The sequence below is a fragment of the Mirounga angustirostris genome, unplaced genomic scaffold (genome assembly GCF_029215605.1).
Source record: "Mirounga angustirostris isolate CCGP_5_RB_7025 unplaced genomic scaffold, mMirAng1.0.hap1 SCAF_5, whole genome shotgun sequence".
NCBI classification, from domain to species: Eukaryota; Metazoa; Chordata; class Mammalia; order Carnivora; family Phocidae; genus Mirounga; species Mirounga angustirostris.
In genome coordinates, this window is record NW_026991713.1 from 68,483,125 (window position 1) to 68,510,337 (window position 27,213).

Genomic DNA, 27,213 nt, shown 5'->3' on the forward strand with positions numbered 1-27,213 from the left:
TGTTCAGCGGGAAGCCTGCTTCTCCCTCTCCCACTCCCCCTGCTTGCGTTCCTGCTCTCGCTATTTCTCTCTCTGTCAAATAAATAAATAAAATCTTTAAAAAAAAAAAAGAAGGAAAACCAGTTCAGAAAACCTGAATGAAACAGTCCCTGCCATCATCGGAAGGCTGGTAAGGGTACTACTATCAGGGCAACTGGGATGGACCCTCTGAGTCTGTGAGTCAGGGGACTCCAAGCAGAGGAATTCTATAGTGAAGCCAAATGGAATTGGATCTGGGATCCGTAGTGACAGACTCAACTTTTTCTTAATGAGAGACCCCAGTGTAGTCATACGATGAAAGTCAACTGGTTTAATAAGATTGATCAGAAGTGCCAAGTGCAAGGGTGAGTGACAGACTGGGAGGTAGGAATGAAAAGTACATGGAAGGGGGCGCCTGGGTGGCTCAGATGGTTAAGCGTCTGCCTTCGGCTCAGGTCATGATCCCAGCGTCCTGGGATCGAGTCCCGCATCGGGCTCCCTGCTCCTTGGGAGCCTGCTTCTCCCTCTGTCTCTCTCTCTCTCTCTGTCTCTCATGAATAAATAAATAAAATCTTTAAAAAAAAAAAAAGTACATGGAAGGATCTGAGTAACTCGTGACACCTTTGCCAACCTAATAATTGAGTAGCACAAAAGCAAGAATTTGCCATTTCTTTCATTGGTATATGTTCACTTTCCACTTACAGTAATAAATCCAGGGTGCACATTATTGGTATTAAAATGTGAACTTGCCACTATCTTGTTACACACAGGGAATGTACAATATCAACTAGCTGCCATTTCACCTTTAAACCTACCTGTGTCCAAATTCTCCATAATTGCTATCCAAAATTCAAGAAACAAATGAATTTGGAGGACACAACATCTCTCAATTTACACGCCTGCTATCCAAGCTCTCTCTCTATAAACTAAAGAGCTGTGTAGTAAGAAGTATTTATACATAATGGTTTTGGTGAGTGAAATGTCTCTCTTATGAAATATATTTGGCTGTTAGTAGCAGAGACTGGAAATAATAGTGGCTTAAATAGGATGGAAGTTATTTTTCTTGAATGCAAAGAAAGTCTGGAGGTAGGTATGTCATGTCACAGTCAACATGGACCAAGGTTCCTTTCATCTCTCTTTTCCACTATCCGGTGACTTTTATTATCAAGGCTGTGTGAAGTCCAGGACAGCAGCTGGAACTCCAGCCATCATATCTTCACCCTATCAGGAAACAGGAGGGTCCTCAGCCATTCTCTAGCCTGGTTTAAGGAGCCTTTCAGAAGACTCACCCAACAGCTTTTCCAGCTCATTGGCTAGAACTTAATCACATGGCCACATCTAGCTGAAAGGGAGGTAGAAATGCAAACTTTCATCTGGGCAACTTGTCACAGCAAATAAAGTCTGTTTTCTGGTTAAGAAATAAGAATATTGTATGGTGTCTGTCCATCTCACCAGAAGCTTTATTAAAATATTATAAATATATATGATCCAATATAATTATTTTAATGACTTTTGAACAATCCCTTTTCTGGGATTTATTGTACTACTGTTCCCATCATTAACATTTAAAATATATGAGTTAACTCCTTTATTGGCAATCCCTAAATAAAGGTCACCACACTAATCTAGCTTACCCCTAAAAAACAGAATACATACATTGAAGCTGTCATTTTTTTTTTTTTTTTTTTGACACACAGAGAGATAGAGAACACTAGCAGGGGGGAGCAGCAGGCAGAGGGAGAGGGAGAAGCAGGCTGCCCGCCGAGCAGGGAGCCCGATGTGGGACTCAATCCCAGGACCCTGGGATCATGACCTGAGCCGAAGGCAGATGCTTAACCGATTGAGCCACCCAAGCGTCCCTGAAGCTGTCATCTGAAGTCTTTGTTAGTACTTAGCAAAAGGTTAATCTATTTTGGATTTCAACCATGTGACTAAGGTTTATAGGCACCTCCAAAGGGTAGTTTAGGATGAGGATGAAGGGATTTTAACTCTTCCATAATCTTGCTTAGCTCCAGCTGCACCCTCCAAATTATTTGATATGAATGATTTCTCAAATTTATTACACACACACACATACACACATGCACACAAGCACAAAACCCCCTGCTCTGTAAGCTCAGCTTCATAGTCCCCTTCACACTGCTTTCCAATCAGATGCAGATTCTAGTCCTAAATTCCTCTAATATAGAAACGCTAGAGTTGTCTCTCTTGTGACTACAAAGATACTTAAAAGACAAAGAAGGTTGCACCCCATCATAGACTCAGTATTAGGGAGGCTTTGCTGTACATGCTATTTAAACGTCAGAGGAGAAAGTAAGTGTTAATTAGCATCACTAGAAAAGACAGAGAAACAAGGAAAGAGAGAGAATACTCTATTTTCAAAGTGGCTTGCAAATATCCTCATTAGCCATTTAACCATCCTACCCACATGAAGACCTTAGAGATCATGACAATGAGGTTCAAGATTCTGTTGCTAAGGCCCTTCTTCAAACCAGGGTGAAAATCCCATTATAAATAGTACATTAAAAAGCTGGTTGCTTTGTGCTTTCCTGCGCTTTTATTCCAATATGCATCTTTATCATTATCAACAACTCTTTTGAACCACAGTGTTCCCTCTTTCTTTCATTAGAAAGTGCACATCACTTATTTTTTATTGTTATGTTAATCACCATACATTACATCATTAGTTTTTGATGTGATTTTCCATGATTCATTGTTTGTGTATAACACCCAGTGCTCCATGCAGTACGTGCCCTCTTTAATACCCATCACCAGGCTAAACCATCCCCCCACCCCCCTCCCCTCTAGAACCCTCAGTTTGTTTCTCAGAGTCCATAGTCTCTCATGGTTCATCTCCCCCTCCAATTTCCCCCCCTTCATTCTTCCCTTCCTGCTATCTTCTTCTTCTTCTTTTTTTTTTTTTAACATATAATGTATTATTTGTTTCAGAGGTACAGGTCTGTGATTCAACAGTCTTACACAATTCACAGTGCTCACCATAGCACATACCTTCCCCAATGTCTATCACCCAGCCACCCCATCCCACCCACCCCCACCATTCCAGCAACCCTCAGTTTGTTTCCTGAGATTAAGAATTCCTCGTATCAGTGAGGTCATATGATGAGGTCATATGGTACATGTCTTTCTCTGATTGACTTACTTCGCTCAGCATAATACCCTCCAGTTCCATCCATACCATTGCAAATGGCAAGATTTCATTCCTTTTGATGGCTGCATAATATTCCATTGTATATATATACCACATCTTCTTTATCCATTCATCTGTCAATGGACATCTTGGCTCTATCCATAGTTTGGCAATTGTGGACATTGCTGCTATAAACATTGGGGTACATGTACTCCTTTGGATCCCTACATTTGTATCTTTGGGGTAAATACCCAGAAGTACAATTGCTGGGTCATATGGTAGCTCTATTTTCAACTTTTTGAGGAACCTCCATACTGTTTTCCAGAGTGGCTGCACCAGCTTGCATTCCTACCAACAGTGTGGGAGGGTTCCCCTTTCTCCACATCCCCGCCAACATCTGTCGTTTCCTGACTTGTTAATTTTAGCCATTCTGACTGGTGTGAGGTGGTATCTCCTTGAGGTTTTGATTTGGATTTCCCTGATGCCGAGCGATGTTGAGCACTTTTTCATGTGTCTGTTGGCCATTTGGATGTCTTCTTTGGAGAAGTGTCTGTTCATGTCTTCTGCCCATTTCTTGATTGGATCATTTGTTCTTTGGGTGTTGAGTTTGTTAAGGTCTTTATAGATTTTGGATACTAAACCTTTATCTGATATGTCATTTGCAAATATCTTCTCCCATTCTGTTGGTTGTCTTTTGGTTTTGTTGACTGTTTCTTTTGCTGTGCAAAAGCTGAAGCAAGGGCAAAAATGCACATCACTTATTAAGATGACTTCAGCCCAGATTTCACTCAGGAGAGAGTAATAAAGAGATATTATTTGCTTGAACTGATCTTTAACCCAAACTCTTTGTTCTCTTTCTTCAGTGACTCATTCAAATACCACAGAGCCTGAAATGAAAGACTCTTCTGTGATACATTCTATTGTTTTAAAGATCTTAGCAACTTTGTCAGGTATTTATTACAGATTGCTGGGGATTATAATTACATTCATATAAAAATTGCTTAATGCTTGATATTTATTTTTTTATGACCAAGAGTTATTTTCCTTATTTGATGCTTTACAACTCGAATAAAATGTTAAATAAGACATAGCCATTAACAGTGACACTGCAGTTTTATAACCTATACAAGAAACCAACCTTAGGGGCGCCTGGGTAGCTCAGTCGTTAAGTGTCTGCCTTTGGCTCAGGTCATGATCCCAGGGTCTTGGGATCGAGCCCCACATCGGGTTCTCTGCTCAGTGGGAAGCCTGCTTCTCCCTCTCCCACTCCCCCGCTTGTGTTCGCTCTCTTGCTGTGTGTCTCTGTCAAATAAATAAATAAAATCTTAAAAAAAAAAAAAAAAGGAAACCAACCTTAGATCATTGCTATTGATGTTTGGAAATTCAGTCTAACTTTCTTGCCCTGTTTTTAATGACATACTATTTTGAACACACTGTATTATTTTGGACTTAATTTTAACTAGTAGATATGAAGCCTAACATACATTGAACACCTAATACATGTTAAAAGCTTTATAAAATCATATCTCACCTGATTTCCATGACAAAATGAGACACTGGTATTGGCATTAGAGAAAATTAAGGCCCAGGGACGCCTGGGTGGCTCATCAGTTAAGCGTCTGCCTTGGCTCAGGTCATGATCCCAGGGTCCTGAGATCGAGCCCCTGTCGTGCTCCTTGCTTGACAGGGAGCCTGCTTCTCCCTCTGCCTACAGCTCCCCCTGCTTGTGCTCTCTCTCTCTGACAAATAAATAAAATCTCTAAAAAGAGAGAGAGAAAATATCAAGGCCCAGAAAGGTTAAAAAATTTAGTTCATGGTCATATAGCTTCTAAGTGGTTTTTTTCTCCTATAATAGGGTTTCTTCTTTAGGAAAGCCTAAAGCAAATAGTATAGCTCTCACAAAGTAAAATGAAATGGTTCACTTTCATCAATTTATATAGAGATTTTCATAAAATCCCAATTCTGAGTTCATTTGAAAATCAGAAGGTTTACCCTGAGCCCAAAATCCCAAGGAGCATCTATAAGCTAGAGTTGAGTAGTAGCAGCTCCCTTTAGATGGAGCCTGTGCTCTTTCTGGGTGCCACCATCCCCATCTGTCAGCTTCATTCATTTATGTTATTTAACTGCTCTTTTTATATGTTAGAGTTAGTGACTTACAACTTAGGTTCTAAGAAACAGTTCCACCAAATTGTAAAAAAGTAGGAATTCTAAGCCTGTTTTCCAACCCTAAGATCCATCTCCCCTCCAGTGGTAATTGCCTTTCATTGATGGGGTAGTGTGTGTACTGGGTAAGCCAGCCAGTTCCATCAAGGATGATTTGACACATGAGCCAGCAGGGTAAATCACATGCTCTCCTAGGAATGTGGAACTTGGACTTACAAACAATTATTGAATCTCTGCACATGGCTAGAATTGTGACTGTCAATTTGGGAAGTGTAGGGTGGCCACATTCTGCCATGACACTATACAAGTAGAAAGATCCCATTCGGAGAGGGAGAGAGAAAGAAGGAAGCACAGATGAAGTCAGGCCCTTGGGATTTGTGAGTTTCTCCTGTACCCTTATAATAAATCCTGTTATTTGCATACATTGTCTTCAAATGATTTTTGTCTCTTACAAACACTTGTCCTAGCCTTGAAACTTGCCGACTTCCCCTCTCTATGCCTCAATTTCCAAATCTCTGAGAGTTAAAAAATAAAACCTGATAATATTTCATTCAGCAATGGATTCACACATATAAATAATAGGAAATAATAATACCTAAGTTAGTAGGGCCAACAGTAAGGTGTCACTGTTAAATCAGCTTATTCTTAAAGAAAGAGGTAAGGGTTAGAGGATGTAATTTTAATAACTGTTTGAGCAGTCACTTCTAAAAACATAATTACCATAAAGTTTTTTTTTTAAGAAAAATCTTACCATGCAGATTTTTCAAAAGAAACTCAGTTTAATTGCATAAACAAATCAGAAATATTCCCAAATGGTAGCTTTACTGAGTGAATATATAATCATTTTAATGACCAAAGAATCATCAACTTGATAACTTAAAAAAGCATTCTTTTTTTTTTTTAAAGTTTATTTATTTATTTGAGAGAGAGAGAGAAAGAACACAAGTGGGCAGAGGAGCAGAGGAGGGGAACAAGCAGACTCCACACTGAGCGCAGAGGCCGATGCAGGGCTTGATCTCACCACCCTGGGATCATGACCTGAGCCGAAGGCAGACGCTTAACCATCTGAGCCACCCAGGCGCCCCTTAAAAAAAGCATTCTTGAAAAACCATTCAGCACTCTCATTTCCTAGTTTCACAGAGGATGAGTGACTTCGCAACATCAATTCCCATGTGCAAAACAAAAATCATCAAGCCTTTTTAAATCCCAGAAATATTTTTGGAGCACTGCGATCATGATTGTACCCCCAATTCCAGAACACTTAATATATGGAATGAACAAATGAATGAATGACTACTACATGCATATGAGATGCAAAAAGAAGCAAGAAAAAGGCCCTGATATCAAGGACTACACAGTCTGATATGAAGACTGGGGTAAGTTTATGTATATCTGTGACCACAGGAAAGAGTAAGGGGGGGTGCTAACATAGACACACAAAATGATGCTAAAGGCATTTTAAGAAACAAGATTTCATACATAATTGATAGTGAGGAAAGACTTCATGGAAGTTGCCATGGCTCTAAAGGATGGCCTCAATATTGAAAAGCAGAGATGGCAGAAAAAGACCTGGGGATATAGCTAGGAGAGCGAGGATTTGTCTTCCACATTAGGAAAACAATATGATAAAGACAATATTACTGTCATTTTTAGGAGTGGTTGTGTCAGTTTGATTGAAGCACGGGGCACAATTGGGAAAGACATTGCAGAGAGTCTTGGGTGCCAAGCTGAGGAGTTTATGATGTGAAATGTTGGGGTTCAGGAACAAACACAGTCAAGAAAGAATTCTTAAGATGTCTTCAGTACAAAAAGGGTGGCTTTATTAAAGCACAGGGATAGGACCTGTAGGGAGAAAAAGGTGCACCGGGGTTATAAGAAGTGGCTGATTATATACTTTCAAGTTGGGAGGTAGATTTCCAGGACCTTGAAGAGCTAGCTGTTGTTGGGAAAAGGTCATTTACTACTGTCTAGTAAAACCTTAGTCATGATATCCTTCAGATGTATATTGGTGGGCCATATGCCTGGAGGATGATTGCTAACATATATTTTGGGGGGGTAGAGATACAGGAATTTTCCAAAGGGATTTTTTACAGGATCGTGGGGCTCCAGCTAATGTCAAGCTAAGCTTGCCCTTTGCCTCTAGCAAAGTATTAACATCGAGGTAGCTAAAGCTCCTTGAGGAAGGTCACTCTGCCTCTCTTAAGTACTTGTCAATGGGCTATAAGTTGTAAGGAAGTTTTTTTTTTTTTTTTTTTTTGTCTTTTGTCTTTGTTCTCCACATCACTTGGACCATATTTCTGTAGGTGCTGGGGAGGCTTTAAGAGTCAGCATGCAGGGGACTGGCCAGTTAGAAAAAGATTTCAAGAAATGAACTTGACAATTGAGTATGGATTTCTCAGTGTGAGGCCAAAAGAGAAAATAATACAAGGTAAGGTAAGAAGAGTAGAGCAACAAGACACAAAGAAGGAAACCTAAAGGAGGTGTTTGCTTTCAGAAGCAAAACCAGTTGAATCTATAAGATTTAGAAAGAAAGAAAGAAAGAAAAGAAAGAAAGAAAGAAAGAAAGAAAGAAAGAAAGAAAGAAAGAAAAAGAGAGAGAGAGAAAGAAAGAAAAAGAAAGAAAGAAAGAAAGGGAATTGAATAGGGAGATTTGAAATAGGCATAAGTGAGAGAACTGGGTACATGAAATAATTTGTTTTATGGAACATTAGCTGCCTACTCTTTTTAATGCTTCATTGAATTCTGCTAAGTAATTGGGAAGAGTTATTTACTGAGTATAGACTGAATATAGAAGAGTTGAGCCTCATGGTTCTAAAACCAAGCATTTTTTTTTTTTAAAGATTTTATTTATTTATTTGAGACAGAGAGAATGAGAGACAGAGAGCATGAGAGGGAGGAGGGTCAGAGGGAGAAGCAGACTCCCTGCCAAGCAGGGAGCCCGATGCGGGACTCGATGCGGGACTCGATGCGGGACTCGATCCCGGGACTCCAGGACCACGACCTGAGCTGAAGGCAGTTGCTTAACCAACTGAGCCACCCAGGCGCCCCTAAAATCAAGCATTTTAATCATCATCTATGTTACTTTTACATCTGACACTAGAAATGTGGTTAATATAAGCAAGTCCTCCCAGGTCTGGAGGCAGTTGTGTGGCAGATTAGAAGGGCCTGTTTTTAAGTGGTGATATCATATAGAGAGACACTGACTTCTAGAGGAAGGCTAGTTTGCTAAAGAAAAAAGGACTTCATTTTTTACATATGTTAATGAAGTGAGGTAAAGAACACAGAGAAGCAGTTAAAGGGCATTAGTCAGGATTCTCCAGAGAAACAGAACCAATGGAATGTGTGTGAAGAAAGAGAGAGAGAAACTGATTTTAAGGAATTAGCTTGGGCAGTTATGGAGCCTTGGTGAGTCCGTAAGAGGCAGAGATTGGAATGATATGGCCACAAGTCAAGGCGTTCCAACAGCTACCAGAAGCTGGAAGAGATAAGAAAGATACTTCTCTAAAGCCTCCAGAGGGCTGGCAGCTATGCCGATACCTCGGTTTTGGATTCTGGGTTCCAGAACGATGAAGGAATACATTTCTGTTGTTTGAAGCTATCCAGTTTGTGCTAATTTGTTACAACAACCACAGGAAGCTAATAAAACATCTGAGAATAAATATAATTGATTTTGCTATTAAGAAGGACAACACTGGTCACATTCAAGAAAATAGTTTCAATAAAGTGATATGAGTAAAGCCACATGAAAAGGTTGTAAGGCAGAAGTTCCCAAACTTTCCTAGTTTATGGGGACTTTTGTATCTCACTAATTTTTTTCTAGTGTTCCCAGGTCAAAAGAAACACTGAACAGTTTATTAAGTAGTTAATTCCAAACAACTTATTCAGTATTTACATACTAGCAACTTAGTAGCTATTTGAGAAAATAATACATAAAAATTAAAAGAAAAAAATACTTGATTTTAGTTTCTTTTCTTAAAGATTTTATTTATTTATTTGAGGGAGAGAGAAAGAGAGAGAGTGAGGGGGAAGGGCAGAGGGAGAGGGAGAAGCAGACTCCCCACTGAGTGGGGAGCCCTACATGGGGCTCGATTCCAGGACCTCAGGATCATCACCTGAGCCAAAGGCAGACACTTAACTAACTGAGCCACCCAGGTGCCCCTGATTTTAGTTTTAAATAATCACAGTTGCTAATGGGATGCATGCACCTAATACACATTACACAACTTCCTAAACTTTGGAATTAGATCGACACCAGCCACTGTCATTTCCTGTTCCTCAGTGATTTTCAACCCCTAGTTGCCTTTTATCACAGCAACTACTGAAAATCCAGCTTTTCAAAGATATGACATTATGGAAGGGAATGTAGAGCTATCTAATGTTAAAACTGAACTATCTCAAGCTAATATTTTGTGTGTTGTCAGAAAGACATCAAACACTATTGTGTTTCCCTAAAAAATTTACAGTATCCCCCAGGCACTGTCACTGAAACCATGGATTTAAGGAGTGAGAGGTGAGAAAGTGTATATAGAAAGTGCAGATGATATATGACAGTAAAAGCTTAGGGAAGAAAAGCTAGAAGATTAGCAAAGATATTCTAAAGTTAAAGGGAGAAACAACAAAAATTTTTAAAAAGATGTAATAGACTACATCAAAATTTAATACTTCTGTGCATCAAAGGACACAGTCAACAGAGAAGGAGAAACCTATAGAATGGGGGGCACTTGGATGGCTCAGTCTGTTAAGCGTCTGCCTTCAGCTCAGGTCGTGATCCCAGGGTCTTGGGATTGAGTCCCACATTGTTGGGCTCCCTGCTCCACAGGGAGCCTGCTTCTCCCTCTGCCTCTCTCTCTCTCTGTCTCTCATGAATAAATAAATAAAATCTTATAAAAAAAGAGAAACCTACAGAATGGGAGAAAATGTTTTCAGATCATATATCTGATAAAGGGTCAATATCTAGAATATATAAAGTACTCCTACAATTCCACAACAAACAACCTAATTTTAAAATGGGCAAACTTGACTAGACATTTCTCCAAAGATACACAATGGCCAACAAATATATGAAAAGATGCTCAATATCACTAATCATGGAAATGTAAATCAAACCCACAATGAGATACCACCTCACATCCATTAAGAAGACCTCCATGAAAACAAGCAAAAACAGAAAATAACAATTGTTGCCAAGGATGTGGAGAAACTGGAACCCTTGTGCAGTATTGGTGGGAAAGTAAAGTGGTGCAACCATTAGGGGAAATGGTATGGAATTTCCTCAAAAATACTAAAATAGAATTAATTACCACATAATCTAGCAATTCCACTTCTGTATATGCCCCAAAGAAGTGAAACCAGGGACTCAAATAGATTTTTGTACACCCACATTCATAGCAATATTAGTCATTATAGCCAGAAAGTAGAAGCAACACAGATGCCCACTGATAGATGAATGGATAAACAAAATATGGTATGTATATACATACAATGAAATATTATCCATCCTTAAAAAGGAAGGAAATTGCACATGCTACAACATGGACAGATCTTGAGAACATTACGCTAAGTGAAATAAGCCAGTCACAAAAAGAAAAATACTGTATGATTCTACTTACATGTGGTACTAAGAGTAGTCAAAATCATAAAGACAAAAGTAGAATGTTGCTTGTCAGTGCCTGGGGACTGTGCTGGAAGAGGGAGTTTTTTAATGGACACAGAGTCAATTTTGTAAAATAAAGAGTCCTGGTGATTGGTTGCACAAGGTGAATGTATTTAACACTACTGAACTGCTTAACACTACTGAACACTACTGAACACTACTTAACCATTTAAAAATGGTTAAGATGATAAGTTTATGTTATATGTATTTGATCACAATTTTTAAAAAAGTTAAGGCAAGAAGTCATGACTGCGATCAAATTAAAGATGTAAGCAAGAGAGATTAACCAAAGGAACAAGATTTCTACTACAATCTGTTTGCCTAGGTAGGTAAAATATATGCAGTAGTAGCACTGTATATATTCAATATACTATTTCTCCAAAGTTAGTACAATGCCAAACTTTAACCCAATCTGAAATAAACATCATTCATAGTAAATTAGTGACATTTAAGTGTATAGTCAATATGGCCCAGAAATATTTTCATAAAACATCTTATGAAAGCATTAAAAATCCATTTTCTTTGCACATACATAAAAATAATCAAATATAGGAAATTATTTAACTATATGTGGAACACTGATGGGGCAGTAAAAATGATCATTTTGGCCATGCTTTTTATAGCTTAGCAAATATTTTCCCTTCTCAGATTCTCTGTTTTGCTCAGAGGAACTCTGCTGTTTTGAAAACAATGCACCCAAGGTCTTTGTAGCTTTGAAAACAATGCACAGAGCCCCTTGCAGTAGTCAAACTACTGTACTGACAGAAAATAAGCACTTTCTGGTGCATTCCAGGGTGGTCCTATCCAACTTAACTGGACTTTCGTATTCTTTAGAGCTGATCATACCATGGTCTTTTCTAAGCATGAACATGGGACAATTATTTTTTTCTTATCAGTACTTTTGAGCAATGCCAACTTCTTAGGCAATTTTCCCTAGTCACCAAGATGTGAATCAGTCAAAAAACTGAAGATGAACTCTGCAATTTTCTCTCTGCTCAACAAAGCAATCAAAACTGGAAAATCAGAAAGAACTGTTGTGTCAGGAAGAATTTGGTTAGAATGAAACTCTCCCTACATTTCTTAAATCCAAACAAGTTACAAAACTCAGACTAAATTTTGCTTATTCCATAATATGAGGATCTGTTTGAGAAAAAAAAGTTTAGATAACAAGGAACAAAACATAGCAACCTTCTTTGCTGTGATCCTGGCAGAGAAACATAATTGCAAGCCTGATAGTTAATGACTAGTTAAAAATACATTGTATTTGAAGAGTGATTTTGTTAATTTGCATTTATATTATCGGCTGAAGAAAGTATTTGTTAATAAGCAGATTGTAATTTTGTATATTTGTCAGTTCAAGGCCCTAAAAACAAAAGACCCAGTTTTCTACCTAGGGAACTATAATCTAGGAGTGATAGAAAAGCAAAAAGTATTAAAATTACCTTCGAGAAGGAAAATACATGTTCTTAACAGCAGAAAATGGACAAGAATTTTTAATAATATCTGCTGTTATTTTACATTTATCCAAATGAATCCTGAATAATTACTTAATTCAAGAATTAACGAGCAATCTAAAGCAGAGCGGCAATCACAGTTTGCAATGATAAAATTGACCACAAAGGAGTATTCAGATCAGCTAATCTCACTTTTAAAGGCTGTCTCCTTTTGGAATGAAGAGAAAGGAAAACTTGGTCTCTGAATGTACCCAACTGAAAAAAGAAAAGTTAACAGTGTGAGATTAATTCAATTTAAAAAAAGTGTGGGAGATTTTGATGGGAGACCACCTATACATTAATCCTCATTTAAAAAAAACAGGGCAGGGAGTGACCCTTCACATTGTACAGATTACCGGAAGAGTGAACTAAGAAAAATACTGTGCACATCTTTTTAAAATTGAAAATACATGTTCAGTAAAAATGGTCATTTACATTTTTGAGCATCTTTTTGCTGAACCGGCGAATGGCGGCGTCTGCAGGGTCGCTGGAGGGCAGACACCAAAGGGCAAAGCCATCCAGCTGGCTCCGCGGGGTTTCACGGTGGTGGGGACGCAGCAGCGCCAGGGCAGTGACCCCCGGCGAGAGCCGGAGGAGTGCGCCGGCGGAGAGCGGATTTGCCGCGCTCCAAAGAGCGCGTGGGGGGTGGGGGGCCGGGGGAGGGGGCGGAGGCGACAGGGGCGCGCGAGGACGCTGTCGGCCTAGCTGGGCGGGGCGGCCGCGGGTCGCAGGCCGATGACGCGCCGCGGCAGGCGGAGGAGCCGCCACTTCCTGGAGGCGCCGGCCGGGGCCGCTCTCAGCACTTAGCGCCGGAGCCGGGAGCCCGCGGCCGCCGCCATGTCCCATCAGACCGGCATCCAAGGTAACCGCGCCCGAAGCGGCGCGCGGGAAAGGGGCTCCCGGGAGGCTGCGGCCGAGCCGGGCGGGCTGCGGGACTGGCAGGGCTGCAGTCGGGCCCGGAGGAAGGGAGCCGGTCTCGCGGGGCACGCCGGGCCTCTGCGCCTCTCCGAGCGTTCCGGTCCCGGGCGCTCCCGGCCCGCGTCCCTCCCAGCCCGGCCCGGCCGCCGACACGTTACAGACTGACCCGAAATTCGCAGAAGCGGGGGAAATTCGTTTCCGAGGAGGCCTGGGTGAAGGGGGTGTGCCTTCCAGCGCCCCTGACGGTAGCCCAACTTTCCCCCTTTTTATCCGGTAGGGGAGACCTGAAACAGTGGAGGCGACCGGGGCTCCTCTTGCTGTAGAGAGACGGGCGAATTTCCCTTTCACAGTGCGAAGGAGATTGTTACAGGATTTTGATTATAGAACGAAAGATACTGGAATCTTTTTCACTCCCAGTAAAGGTGCTTCCCAGACTCTTCAGCACTTTCTTCTAAAACGGAAACATGAATTTACGTTCTGAGAAATCCTGAGTATGGGGTGTTTTGATTTTTTTCTTAGGTACTTCCCCAGGGAACTGAAAATCCTGGTCTTTGCGGCTGTATTCGATCATACCGTGAAGGCAGTTCAGTGTGCAATTGTATCTGACCTCCATTATTTCTTGGTTTGAAAATGGGCAGTCTGGAAGCGCTCACCTCATCAGAATCAAATAATATATCCCGGGGTTACTCGCGATTACTTAACGAGTGCCAATATAAACCCACGCTCTTCCTGTTAATAGACCGCGAATCTTTCCCAGATGAACATTTACTTGTGTTTTGTTCGTATGAGTCTTTGACCACCCCACCCCTCTCCCTGCGCACACAAACACAAGCAAAATACTCTCAAACCTAAAAGCAGTTTTGTTTGTCCGAGTTAGACTTAAATATGTAATTATTGATTTTCATGTTTGAGCCTTATAGCAATCACTCCTTAAATAGTGGTTCTTGCTTTCAGTATACAACCCAAGGATGAAATCAGAATGAAATTGAAGCTTTAATGGGAACAGAAGGGTTATTAAATATATATTTGCTTAGTGAACTTAACTCTAGCTTTTTGAGAAATACCAGTTAGAAAAATATTACCGGAAGTACAAGCTTGAATGCATTTTATTGACTTTTTTGTTTAATCGGGATAGGATATCTGATATTTACGGTTGTTTTTAATGTGAAAATATAGAAATGAATTGAATCTTTATTATAATTTTGAAATTGGACTAGAAGAGAATGAAAGGTTTTCAACAATTTTCAACCAAGCAAGAGGTGTTTTTTAAAATCGTAATTTATTCATTATTGGATTTGAATAATTTTAGTATTTTCACTCCCAGTGTTATTTCTGTTTTGGAATTATCTAGTTAAAACAGATTAGAATTAGTAGTAATATACTTTTAAGCTATATTAATATTTCTTAGCTGTGTACAGTGTCTGCTATGTTATATCTTTAAGTTTTGTAGTTTAAATTACTGATAGTAAGGGGATGCTACATACTCAAGATTTTTTCTTCTATTACAATTCATTTCTCCTTATTTAAATAACATTTGAAAGTATTAACACATAAGTATAAAAAATGGGTTTACTTGTCTGTCTTTTTCCACAGCAAGTGAAGATGTTAAAGATATCTTTGCCAGAGCAAGAAATGGAAAATACAGACTTCTAAAAATATCTATTGAAAATGGTTAGTTATACATTTTAAAATATTGTTTGTCCTTAGATTATTGAGTGTTATATTTTTAAATTTCTAAGTCATGGTCAGTGATTGGAACTGTTAATTAATGTGAAGCAAGTTCAAAGCTTGCCTTTAGGTAACGTGGATCCTGTACATTTGGTCATGTCCCATTGGCTGCTGCCTATCCTCTGAATTCTGTAGTTGACTATCAGGGAAACAGAAAGATTTTTTTTTGGTGTGACATCTTCCTCTTTTACTTTTTGTCTCAGTTTTTGTACCATAACCCATTTCTAATGTTAGTGCTTCTATCTCTGGAATGGAAATCAGTAAACAGGTGTCTCTCCCAACACCCCCCAAAAATTACTTGAGAATTGTTACTCAGTAAAGTTAGTTTTGTAGTAGAAACAAAGGATTTCAAACTCCCATTTTCTCCACTTGATTGTAATTTGTGCTGAAGAAATGATTCCCCCTTTCTTGTTTTGGGACAAAGTTCTAAGAATGTAATAAACTGTAAATTGATCCTTTCAAAATAATTCTATAGCAGGGAAATTGGGTGGGAGAATCTTTTAATGTGGCTATATTTGAATTTGGACAATTAATATTCTTGCAAATGAATGTCTTAAAATATTCCATTGGTGGGCGCCTGGGTGGCTCAGTTGGTTAAGCGACTGCCTTAGGTTCAGGTCATGATCCTGGAGTCCCTGGATCGAGTCCCGCATCAGGCTCCCTGCTCAGCAGGGAGTCTGCTTCTCCCTCTGACCTTCCTCCTTCTCATGCTTTCTGTCTCTCATTCTCTCTCAAATAAATAAATAAAATCTTTAAAAAAAAATATATATATATATATATATATATTCCATTGGTCTAATTTCTTAAATACCTGGAAATACTTTGCTTTGGAAAAATAACTTGTTCTTTTATAAACTGGAAGTAAACTTAATTTGCTTTCCATTTTCTACTTATATATTAAAAATACCAGAGTAGTTTGAAAAATATGCAGTTGTTGTAAATATATATTGCCACACTCGATAGGAATAAACATATACTGTAAAGCAGCATATTTTAGGAATATTGAGCTAAATTTTAGAGGCCATCACTTCCTAACTGACTAGTTAAGTGACTAAAATGGAAAAGTTTGTGTAACTAGGATCACTACAGAAGGAAAATGACACTCTTTCCTAAATCATCATTTTCTGATCTTTTTGTTTTGAGGAAAATTTTTAAGGAAATGAAAAGGAATTAAAAAAACAACAAATACTTCGATCTCCCCTTAATGACTGCTAATATTTTATCATATTTGCTTCAGCTTTTTTTAAACTTAATATTTTTGTGATATAAGGGCATCCCCTTTAAACAGTTTCACTTCCTGACCTCCTCTTCCTGAAGCAACTATATTAGGAGTTTTTATATTTTTGCAGTTTTTATATGTATTCCTAGATAGCTTATAGTGCTGTTTTGAGTTTTTAAGTTCATGTAAACTGATATTCTGGATCTTTTTTCTGTAAACATTATTTTTGTAATTAGTTTTGACAAAGAGCTCACTATTTTTAAATATGAATTCATCATATAACTATGCCACATAGTATGTGATCATTCTCTTACTGATGAACACTTAGGGTACTTGCAGCTTCCACTGTTCTTATATAGTGCAGTGAACGTATGTTTAAGAGATTTTCTTTCTTTTTTTTTTTTAATTTGTCTTCTAGGTTTTTTTTTTTTAATGTAAGAGATTTTCTATGCAGAGAACATTCACAGTTTTACTTGATTCTGCCAAATGGCTGCACCAATTTATGCTTCTGGACAAAAGTTTTTTATTTGTAGCATTATGGCCAAGTAAGCACTAAACCTGGTTTTAATACTTCCTTTCTTTTCTTTTCTTTATTTATTTGAGAGAGACAGAGATAGAGAGAGCTCGAGCAGGAAGGAGGGGGAGAAGCAGACACCCCGCGGAGCAGGGAGCCCGATGCAATGCGGGCTTGATCCCAGGACCCTGGGATCATGACCTGAGCCGAAGGCAGACGCTTAACGACTGAGCCACCCTGGCGCCCTTTTCTTGTGTTTATTAAATAAAACATTTTAACCATGCTAGTCATAAAATCTTCATATGTTTTTTTTTTTTTAAGATTTTGTTTATTTATTTGAGAGAAAACACGAGTGGGGGGGAGGGGCAGAGGGAGAAGCAGACTCCCCTCTGAGCAGGGAGCCTGATGCCATGCCCAGGACCCTGGGATCATGACTTGAACCCAAGGAGATGCTTAACTGACTGAGCCACCCAGGTGTAACTTCTTGATATGAATAATAGTAATAGGAGATGACTGTATTATTAGTTTATTCTTTTCTTCATTACCATTTGGTATTTAAAACAATTCATGTGTCTTTTAAAAATTGTTCTTCATAGAGAAACTTGTGATTGGATCATGTAGTCAGCCTTCAGATTCCTGGGATAAGGATTATGATTCCTTTGTTTTACCCCTACTGGAGGACAAACAACCATGCTATATATTATTCAGGTTAGATTCTCAGAATGCCCAGGGATATGAATGGATATTCATTGCCTGGTCTCCAGATCATTCTCATGTAAGTAACTTTTTTGTAACTTGTTTAACATTAAATGCTAGAAATTTTTTTTTTTTCTGAAATAGTCCTAGGCCAAGAGAAAGTTAAGAAGCAATAGTTATTTCCCATTGAAGGGAGTGATCATGAAGAAAATCCTCATATTGGTAATGTAGAGTCGGGAGTAATATACTTAGATTCAGAAGTCTTGCCCTTGAAATCAACAGAATTATTACTGATTTTAAATTTAAATATCTTTGTCAATTATATATAAATGACTATGCTCTGAAAATAATACTTGGAATAATTCTGAGACCTAATTGAATGTTATAGTAAATACTCTTACTAGCTACCATTCAAATGATAGGCATACACACAAGTATTTCTTTTAGGAAAGTTAGAATGATTCAGATTACTGGATTTGACGATGCAGTATTATAAAACTATTTCTATTGGTTGGCAGTTACCTTTAGTAGTTTTCAACAGTTGCTATTAGATTCTTTAATAATAGTTTTTATTGTAGTTGTTTTCATCTTTGTATTCCTCATAGAATGGTATATGCCATAGGTATGCCATAAACATTTGATTCTTTTTTTTTTTTTTTTAAAGATTTTATTTATTTATTTGAGAGAGAGAGAATGAGAGACAGAGAGCATGAGAGGGGGGAGGGTCAGAGGGAGAAGCAGACTCCCTGCCGAGCAGGGAGCCCGATGCGGGACTCGATCCTGGGACTCCAGGATCATGACCTGAGCCGAAGGCAGTCGCTTAACCAACTGAGCCACCCAGGCGCCCAACATTTGATTCTTAAACAGCTTAATTAGTAACATCTGATCTTGATTTGCTTTGAGTAAAATGTCAGTATCCAGGTTACTTTATTTCAAGTGATGTTTTCTTCCTCATATCTTAAAGTAGTATTTTTTTTTTTTAATCACCATAGACATTTATTTAAAGTAATACATTTGCAGCTCAGATAGTTCTAAATTGTACATTTCAGGTTTATTCAACTTCTTAAAGATATTTGAGGGCAGCTGCAACCACAGATTTCAACTCCATCATTATTTCTTTGCCCATTCTCTCTCTTTTCTTTCCCGAATAACTTCTTTCAGATATGGTTCAAGGTAGAATTTATCCTCCTCATATTTTGTCCACTGCTCTTTAGGCAAGATCTGATGCCTCATGGTCAGGTCCAGTGCTCTCTTAATGCGAAACATCCTGTCATTATAAAGGTTCTCAGGAAGCCTTATGGCCTCTTTCACATCATCATTCTCATATATTGTATCATTTCTCATTAACCCCAGTTTATTGAACCCTGCAGCATTGTAGTACCATTTTCGAATACCCTGCAGCCACCGGCTTGATGGTGCAACTGCAGGCCTACTCGCATTTTGACCCGAGGCTGCAGCGTTGCCCTTAAAGTAGTATTTTAAGTAGTTTTTTTTTTTTAATTCTTGAACTCCTTGTATACTTTGAAAAGTAAGTTTTTAAAATTTAGTTTCCCAATTTTTGTAAAATATGACATATTATAAATTGAAATCTACCTTAATAGATGAAGTGTTACGATGGCTACTTGTACACATATACTTTAGCATATTGCAGCCCCTGGACTTCAGCTTTATCACAGTTTATGTTTAATGTGCTTGAAGATTTTAATACATTCAGAAAATACTTTCTTTTGTAATGATAGTTTTCATCTATAAACTAAGTAAACTTACACAACTTACTAGGTTCGTCAAAAAATGTTGTATGCGGCAACAAGAGCAACTCTGAAAAAGGAATTTGGAGGTGGCCACATTAAGGATGAAGTATTTGGAACAGTAAAGGTACAAAACTTATATTTATATATATGTGGATTCCACGTGTTGGAATTAAACCAATATAAGGACTTCTAGGTAATGGGTAATTGATACGAAATCAGACTAATGAATCTGTAAACATAAGAATAAGAGAAAATATTACTATATTTCATATGATAAGCAAGTTAACTAAAACATGTACTTACCCTTTTAAAATATGTTGGAATATCCTTTGTTAGTCTTTAGAAACTACACGATACCTTAGAGATCATCTAGTTTAACCCCTCATTTAGTTCAGCCTTTTCACTTTAAGGATAGGGAAAGAGGTTCAGAAAAATGAGAGACTACTTGAAAGAGATGTTAATTTTTAGATATTTTGGGCATTTATACCCATGTAGAAGCAGTAACTATGCATATTATTTAAACCAGGAACATTGAGGCAGATAAATTGATTGATAATTAATTGGGATAGTTGATTAAATACATTTAATTAGTAAATGATTAAGAATTTACTTTAATAAAAATTATATGGTAAAGAGATATATTTATACATATATACACAAATTAAGAAAAATGAAATATGTTTTGAACAGTAATATTATCTAGTGGATAGACCACAAGACTGGATGGGAATATTTTGCTTGTTCACCATTAATTGTGAGGTGGCCTGTTTTCTCAGTTCTTTTCTATTCTCATTCTTTCAAATCACAAAATTTTGATGAAAAAGTAGACCTCTTTGGAATATTTTATTCTTTTAAATAAGAGCTATAATCATTTTCTATGAAAAACTATAGAGAAATTGTATAAATCAGTAAAATAGAGAATTCAGAATCTGAATGTGTTGATTATTGAATAGTTATGGGTCAGACTTCCCCAGTAAGTTAATTATAATCATCCTGTAGACTTGAACATGACCAAGTTCATCATTTGACTGACATCACCACCACCACACTCATACCCATTAGTAACTAGAAAACTTTAGGGAAGCTTAAGGAAATGAAGAGTAAGTACTCCCCCTTAAATTTTTTTGAAAAATTTTTTGAAAGAGGATTTTTGAAAAATAAGAAATAGTAAAATTCTTGATACTATTTTTCAATCAAAATGTTTTATGTTAAATTAATAATTTTGTTTTTCCTAAAGTGACTTCATGGAGGTTGTCTAGGGAATAACTAGTAACAATCCATTTCTGTGTTTACAGGAAGATGTATCATTATATGGTTATAAAAAATACTTGGTGTCACAGTCTTCTCCTGCCCCATTGACTGCAGCTGAGGAAGAATTACGGCAGATTAAAATTAATGAGGTAAATTACAGTTTTGATACTCTTGCGAGATTTTAAGTGTTTGAAAAAATATTTTTAATTAATAGATGTAGAGGTAACTAGAGAATAAGTAAGTTAGGTAGCTTGCATTTATTCTGTATAGTTTAGAGACAAGACTGTGCTCATTGTATTTTCAGGAAAAAAGTTAACAGTAAATATTAAAATTTGTATTAATTTCATAAGTAACTTCCTCCTATATTTGTAATGTATGTGACGGAATAGTAAATCTTCCTGTTGGAAGTACAACTTTTTTTAACTTTGTACTTTGAATACTAGATAAATGGGAAAAATGTGTGTTACCCATTTTGGGCAAAGAATTCTCTCTAATGAGGTTGCCGAAGCAGGTTTGTTTTGTTACATTCTATTGTTTTATTACATTATTCTGTTTGGTGACTAAAGAGAGTAAAATGTAAATGCTATAAGATATTTAGTATTTCTAGGAGCTCTATAAATTAACTTCTCTGAACACTACTTGGATGCATATGTATATATGGGAGATGGTGTTTTGAGTACTTGTTTATTAGCTCAGTTATATTAGAGTCAATAAATTTCGTCCATATTATAGTTTATCATATTTCTAATGTGTTTACTGCAGCTGTTCTAATTACAAGTTAGAATAGTTACTATATTTCTACTGGGATTTTATAGGAAAGAACAAGTAGCAGAAACCACTATTCACTAGTCTGAGTAACCAACTAATAGGAATCAGTCTGGAAAGTGATTTAATATTATTTAATATTAACCTGAGAGCAAGGATCTATCTTTATATTATTTTAACTCAAGTTATTTGAGTAAAGATTTTTATGTGATTTTTTTTTTTTTGCAAGTTTGATAGTTTGTTTTATTCCTTGCAATCAGAACCCAGAGGATCGTATTGGGGTATGCATTTGCATATGTTTTATGATGTTTTCATTATCCAGTATCATTTATGCTGTAGAATCTCCATTCGTTTTTTTAAAAGTAAAATTTCTATTTGACTTTCTGTTGCAACACTGCAAATGAGACCCTATACTAGCTATCATTTGAGTATAAAAGTCTTAAAACATGTACATTGAAAGCTTTCTTAAAGTACTCATCTATATTTGCACACCCATGTTCTTAGTAATGAAAGCTCAAAGTCTGGAACTTCTGCAGTAGTATAATTTGTTGAGCTGTGTTGTGTCTTTGTATACTGTTCGTACTCCTTTCAATTCAATGCATGGTGTTTGTGTTGCATTTTATGTCTAACAGAACAAAGTAAAGTTTGATACATATTGTATATATATCACACTGTTCATAAATTTTATCAAGTAAAATTTTGTAATTAAAGGTGTAAACTGAGGACACTTGAAAGAACTTATGAAGTTCATTGCAAATGTGCCAAACCAAACATATAAACAACCTCCCCCCCAAAGCCCCACTAACACTGCATACTCACTCAAATGTTCACTCCCAACATTTCATAAAGATGTGTCATGCACTCTGCATGTCGACAGAATGCTAGCAGAACATGAACAAATGTGAAAAATTACTTGCTTTTTAAGTTCGTAATACTTTAAATGTTAATTTTACTTATATTAAAATGGGCAAGGGTGGAATGACACTTGATAGAGATTGGGTTTTCTTATCTTTGCCGTATGACACTACTAAATGCTAAAACTTCATCAGTAAATTAAATCTGTCATACTTAGGTACAAACTGACGTGGGTGTGGACACTAAGCATCAAACACTACAAGGAGTAGCATTTCCTATTTCTCGAGAAGCTTTTCAGGCTTTGGAACAGTTAAGTAACAGACAGCTCAACTATGTGCAATTGGTAAGAGACATATGATAATTATGAACTGGCTGCTGTTTTTGGTGGCTCATGGCGCATACAAGGTTTATTTTTAATGGATTTAAAATTGTTTTGTTTCCTGATTTTTTTATTCATTTTCTTAAAATTATGAGACAATATATGTTCATTGTGAAAAGTCAAACCTGTGTAAGTTTCCCCTTGTCTCCTAGTGTTTTTTACTATAAATTTTAAATTGCTGTGTATCTATTTTAATGAATGTATTTCTTATTGACAGGAAATAGATATAAAAAATGAAATTATAATTTTGGCCAACACAACAAATACAGAACTAAAAGATTTGCCAAAGAGGATTCCCAAGGATTCAGCACGTTACCATTTCTTCTTGTATAAACATTCCCATGAAGGAGACTATTTGGAGTCCATAGGTAGATAATATATTGTTTTAACATGTTATTTTCATTTGGTTTATTGATTTTTTTAGCACTGTATTCTTACTTCTTGCCCAGAGGACTTAGTTATAGTTCTGTGAGGCTTAGTATTTGCTTTAATTGATGTATTGCTAATTGTATTTATTATTTTAACTTACAGTTTTTATTTATTCAATGCCTGGATACACATGCAGTATAAGAGAACGGATGCTGTATTCTAGCTGCAAGAGCCCTCTGCTAGAAATTGTAGAAAGACAACTACAAATGGATGTCATTAGAAAGGTAAAGTTACCTATCTATCTATTTTAAAATTTCAGTTTTTGTTAGATCTTTATTGTCTTTTCCAGGTAGTTTGTGATGTATTATGATTTATTAATGAAGGTATTTTTTTCTTGTTCTCACATAAATCCTTAGGGTCTCCTCTACTCTAAGTGCTTGAGGATGATCCATCATTACTCCAGTCTCCACTTATAGATCTGTACTCTTTAATATGTAGCCATAAGCTACATATGGCTATTTAAATTTAAATATAAATTAAAACTAAGTAAAATTTAAAATTCAGTTTCTTAATCATACTACACACATTTCAGGTGTTCATTAGCTACTCGTGGCTAGTGGCTACTGTCTGTATTGGACAGTGCAGAATTTAGAAAACATTTCCATATTGCAGAAAGTTCTGTTGGACAGTGCTGCTAGAGCTACATACTTGTGATTGTCTCAACACTTGCTATTAATAAGGAACTACAGTCTCCATTTATAACTGAATCATGGGATGTTGAGAATCTAGTTGTTGAGAAAGGGAATGGGCATAAACATTTGAATTTGGGGAGCTAAGCTACCAATTTTATTAAATTTATTTTCTTACATGCAAATGAGGCACGGGGAAAGATGTGGTTTATTCTTGAGCCCTTCAACTCATTAAAACACAGGTCCCTAAAACTACCAGTGTTCTAGGTACTGAACCCTTCAAGCTTTTTAAGTTTGTAAGGTATAGCAGGGACTGGCTGACTTTTTTATTAGAAGAGCTGATAGTAAATATTCTAGGCTTCACCAGGCCACATATGGTCTTTGTTACATATTCTTGTTTGTTTTATTATTTTATGTTTATAACCCTTTAAAAATGTAAAACACACTCTTAATTCGGGCTAAAGTTGGCCCTGTTCTAGAGTGATTTCAAGTGACTCAGGTAACAGAGGGGCCAGTGAGTAATGTTTCTTGAATATGTATATTGTACCAAAGCAGAACAACTTGAGAATATAGTGGTGGCTTCTTATGCATTAAATAGGAGAAGAAAGAGGGAACCAAATAGAAAATGATTATTGCTGATTATGTATTCAGGCAATGCACCACCGCCCTGCTCCAAAAAAAAAAAAGGTGAAAGTGAAACTGTTTACATATGGTCCTTGATACTCTCCTGCTGGAATGGGTATTATGTATTTATTTGTGAGCATTCACACCTGAAAACTGGCTCCTTGCTTGTATTAGGTTTTGAATGTTGTCTTTTTCATACAGGATCACACTTAATTCCATCTCTTACAGATTGAGATAGACAACGGGGATGAGTTGACAGCAGACTTCCTTTATGAAGAAGTACATCCAAAGCAGCATGCACATAAGCAAAGTTTTGCAAAACCAAAAGGTCCTGCAGGAAAAAGAGGAATTCGAAGACTTATTAGGGGTCCAGCTGAAAGTGAAGCCACTGCTGATTAAAATCATTATATTAAGCATTACAATACTAGTTTTTTTAAAAGTCCAGCTTTTAGTACAGGAGAACTGAAATCATTCCATGTCGATACATAGTAGGGAAAAAAATTGTACTTTTTGAAAAATAGCACTTTTCACTTCTGTGTGTTTTTAAAATTAAGGTTATAGAAGACTCATGATCTCTATTTTTAAGTTAATGCTAGAAAAGGGTTCGACATAGTGATGTTTAATTTTGTCACACTGTTTTCACAGATTAATAATGATTCCATACTTTCACACACTTCTTAAAATTTTATACAGTTGGGCCAGTTCCAGAAAGTCTGATGTCTCAAAGTAAGATACACTCCTTACTACTCTTTAGTGAGACATCAAGTTTTCTTCTTGAAGGGAGAAAGACCTTAAAATATTCATACTACTCAATGAATATGTTAAGGACCAGGTTAGATTATTTTCTCAGCTGAGAACTTAGTGTGCCTAGGTAAAGGTGAAAAGTTGCTGACTCTGAGAAGCAGTGCTTAGCTCTCAGATGATGGGATCATGTCTGCAACTTTTAGAAACAGTGCTTTATTGCAGCAGTCTTTTCTACTTGACTTTTTTGGTTTTGTAAATGGCATTAAAATTTCAGAAGATCAGTTCATTCTGAAACCTTAAAGGTACCAGATATTTTCTATACTGCAGGATTTCTGATGACGTTGAAAGACATATTAAACAGCTTTAGTAAATTCTCTTTCTAGTGCTTTAAAGTTTCCTTTTCAGAAGTAACTCATTTCATTCTAAGTAGTTTGAGGCTAAATATCTATGTTCAGATTGAATATTAAATTAACATCATTAAAAAGAAAACAAAACTAAAGTCAACAGTGTTGAAAAAATCTTAAACATCAAGATTGATTTTTTCCCCAGAATCCCAGAACCATATATTAATAGGCAAATTGTGTTCTTTATTTTTGAGGAAATACTCATTTAATAAAACTGAAAGTCCTAGTACTTATCAGCCTAATACAAATTAAATACTTAAGAAACTTGTTTCAATTTATATCTTATTTCAGAGCACATTTAACTATTTAAAGCTTTGCATTTTCAGTTACAACCTACAGAAATTTTGAGCCTTTTTTTTTTTTTTTTTGGATACTTGAAATAGGGAAGGAGATAGAACACTTTGTCATGTTAAATCTGATAAACCTGCTGCAAGAGCCATAACTTTGAGGAGTTTTCTAAATGAACTATGGGGATCCAGGATTTAGAATTTCTTGATCTAAACTTTATGCTGCATATAACATTAGAAATGCACATTTCATAGTATAAAATATGAAACACATTTTTATACCTTATTATCTAAGGTACTATATGCACCTTTCAAAAATTCAATGTGTGTTCAAGTAAAGCATATTAGAATAATTATGGGTTGACAGGATTTTTTTTCTAGAGGTAAGAGTATTTGTGTGGGGTTTTGTTTGTTTACAAATAATCAGACTATAATATTTAAACATGCAAAGTAATTGGCAGTAATGTTGCACTTGTTTACTAAAGATACACTTTAAGTTGTTCCATGGGTGCCCACATAGACACACGTATACACAAATTACTGCATTGAGAATCCTAGAGCTGTGTTGCAGACCATAGCTCAAGCTGTATTTTCAATCAGAAAGAATGTAAAACCTGTCATGAAGGTATAAAATAATTTGGTGGTGAATGTTTTTCTGTACCATTCATGTGCAATTATAGTCTAAATTCTGCTACACTACATGAAAGTAAATGGACATTCCAGAATATAGATGTGATTATATAGTCTTAAACTAATTATTATTAAACCAAGATTGCTGAAAAATCAGTGATGCATTTGTTATAGAGTATAACTCATTGTTTACAGTATGTTTTAGGTGATATCATAACAGTAGAAGTTGATCAAAGTATTCCAGGTAAATTTATATAGCAGTGAAGAATTACATGCCTTCTGTGGACATTTTATAAGTGCATTTTATATTGCAATAAATCTTTTTCTCTTTAAATTGTGTACTAAATTGTTTTCTAGCATAAGGTTTTTTTAAAAAACGTTTGGATAATTCTGCATAATGCAATGTCTGGTAATAGGCTAGAAATCCCATTGATCTATGCATTTAATTCACCTATCTAAATCAAGGATTTTAAATATTTTGTAACCTAGGCAAATTGTGCTTAATTTAGATTAGAACTTTCCTACTGCTGCAGCAATAATGAAAATGCCATGAGTTATACAGTCCTGTGATAAAAGCTCCCCTGTACAATAGAATGACCAACACACTTGACGCTAAACTCTTCAGATACTTGCCACCCATCCAACAAATACTGAATGCATTCCCGTGTACAGTTCACCACCAGACTGATCTTTTTCTAAGGCCAAATTACAAAAGATGGAGAGTTGTCTTTAAAGGGGCTGATTTTAGAAACTTAAGAGTTAAAAAAAAAACTCTTTAAGGTATTTCTACTCAGAACTATAATGTGCCTGAGACACATATTGTAGTTTGGTATATATCCTTTGCATACACAGCCATACATTATAAGGATGAGAGGTTCTTTTTTAAAAAGTACGGGTTCTGGGGCTTTATATACA

The 27,213-nt window shown here is 36.7% G+C and overlaps 3 protein-coding genes across 3 annotated transcripts in view; 1 reads left to right on the forward strand and 2 right to left on the reverse strand.

The window, feature by feature from the left end:
• TMEM117 (transmembrane protein 117) overlaps positions 1-13,120 on the reverse strand; it is a 502,044-nt gene extending 488,924 nt beyond the window's left edge. Inside the window, exons 1-2 of the mRNA XM_064591365.1 lie at positions 12,911-13,120; positions 4,305-4,468 (exon numbers count right to left, since the gene is read on the reverse strand). The gene's annotated coding sequence lies outside the window, so the exon portion shown is untranslated. The remainder of the gene's footprint in view (positions 1-4,304; positions 4,469-12,910) is intronic.
• Positions 13,121-13,201: 81 nt separating this feature from the next.
• On the forward strand, positions 13,202-26,632 carry TWF1 (twinfilin actin binding protein 1). Its single transcript, XM_045873594.3, has 9 exons — positions 13,202-13,337; positions 14,987-15,064; positions 17,451-17,629; positions 19,330-19,425; positions 20,597-20,701; positions 22,390-22,515; positions 22,769-22,919; positions 23,083-23,204; positions 24,462-26,632. The coding sequence occupies exons 1-9, from the start codon at positions 13,313-13,315 to the stop codon at positions 24,630-24,632; spliced, it is 1,053 nt and encodes a 350-aa protein (XP_045729550.1). The 5' UTR covers positions 13,202-13,312; the 3' UTR covers positions 24,633-26,632.
• On the reverse strand, positions 18,520-19,258 carry LOC123844962 (cytochrome b-c1 complex subunit 7-like). The gene has a single exon (XM_064591368.1). It carries the CDS (start codon positions 18,892-18,894, stop codon positions 18,661-18,663), a length of 234 nt encoding a protein of 77 aa, XP_064447438.1. The 5' UTR covers positions 18,895-19,258; the 3' UTR covers positions 18,520-18,660.
• Positions 26,633-27,213: the final 581 nt, after the last annotated feature.

Coding starts and splice junctions, on each gene's coding strand:
- TWF1 (XM_045873594.3), top strand. CDS start 13,313: ATGTCCCATCAGACCGGCATCCAAG. Junction 13,338..14,986: donor CCATCAGACCGGCATCCAAG/GTAACCGCGCCC, acceptor CTTTTTCCACAG/CAAGTGAAGATGTTAAAGAT. Junction 20,702..22,389: donor GGCAGATTAAAATTAATGAG/GTAAATTACAGT, acceptor TGTCATACTTAG/GTACAAACTGACGTGGGTGT.
- LOC123844962 (XM_064591368.1), bottom strand. CDS start 18,894: ATGAGAAATGATACAATATATGAGAATGATGATGTGAAAGAGGCCATA.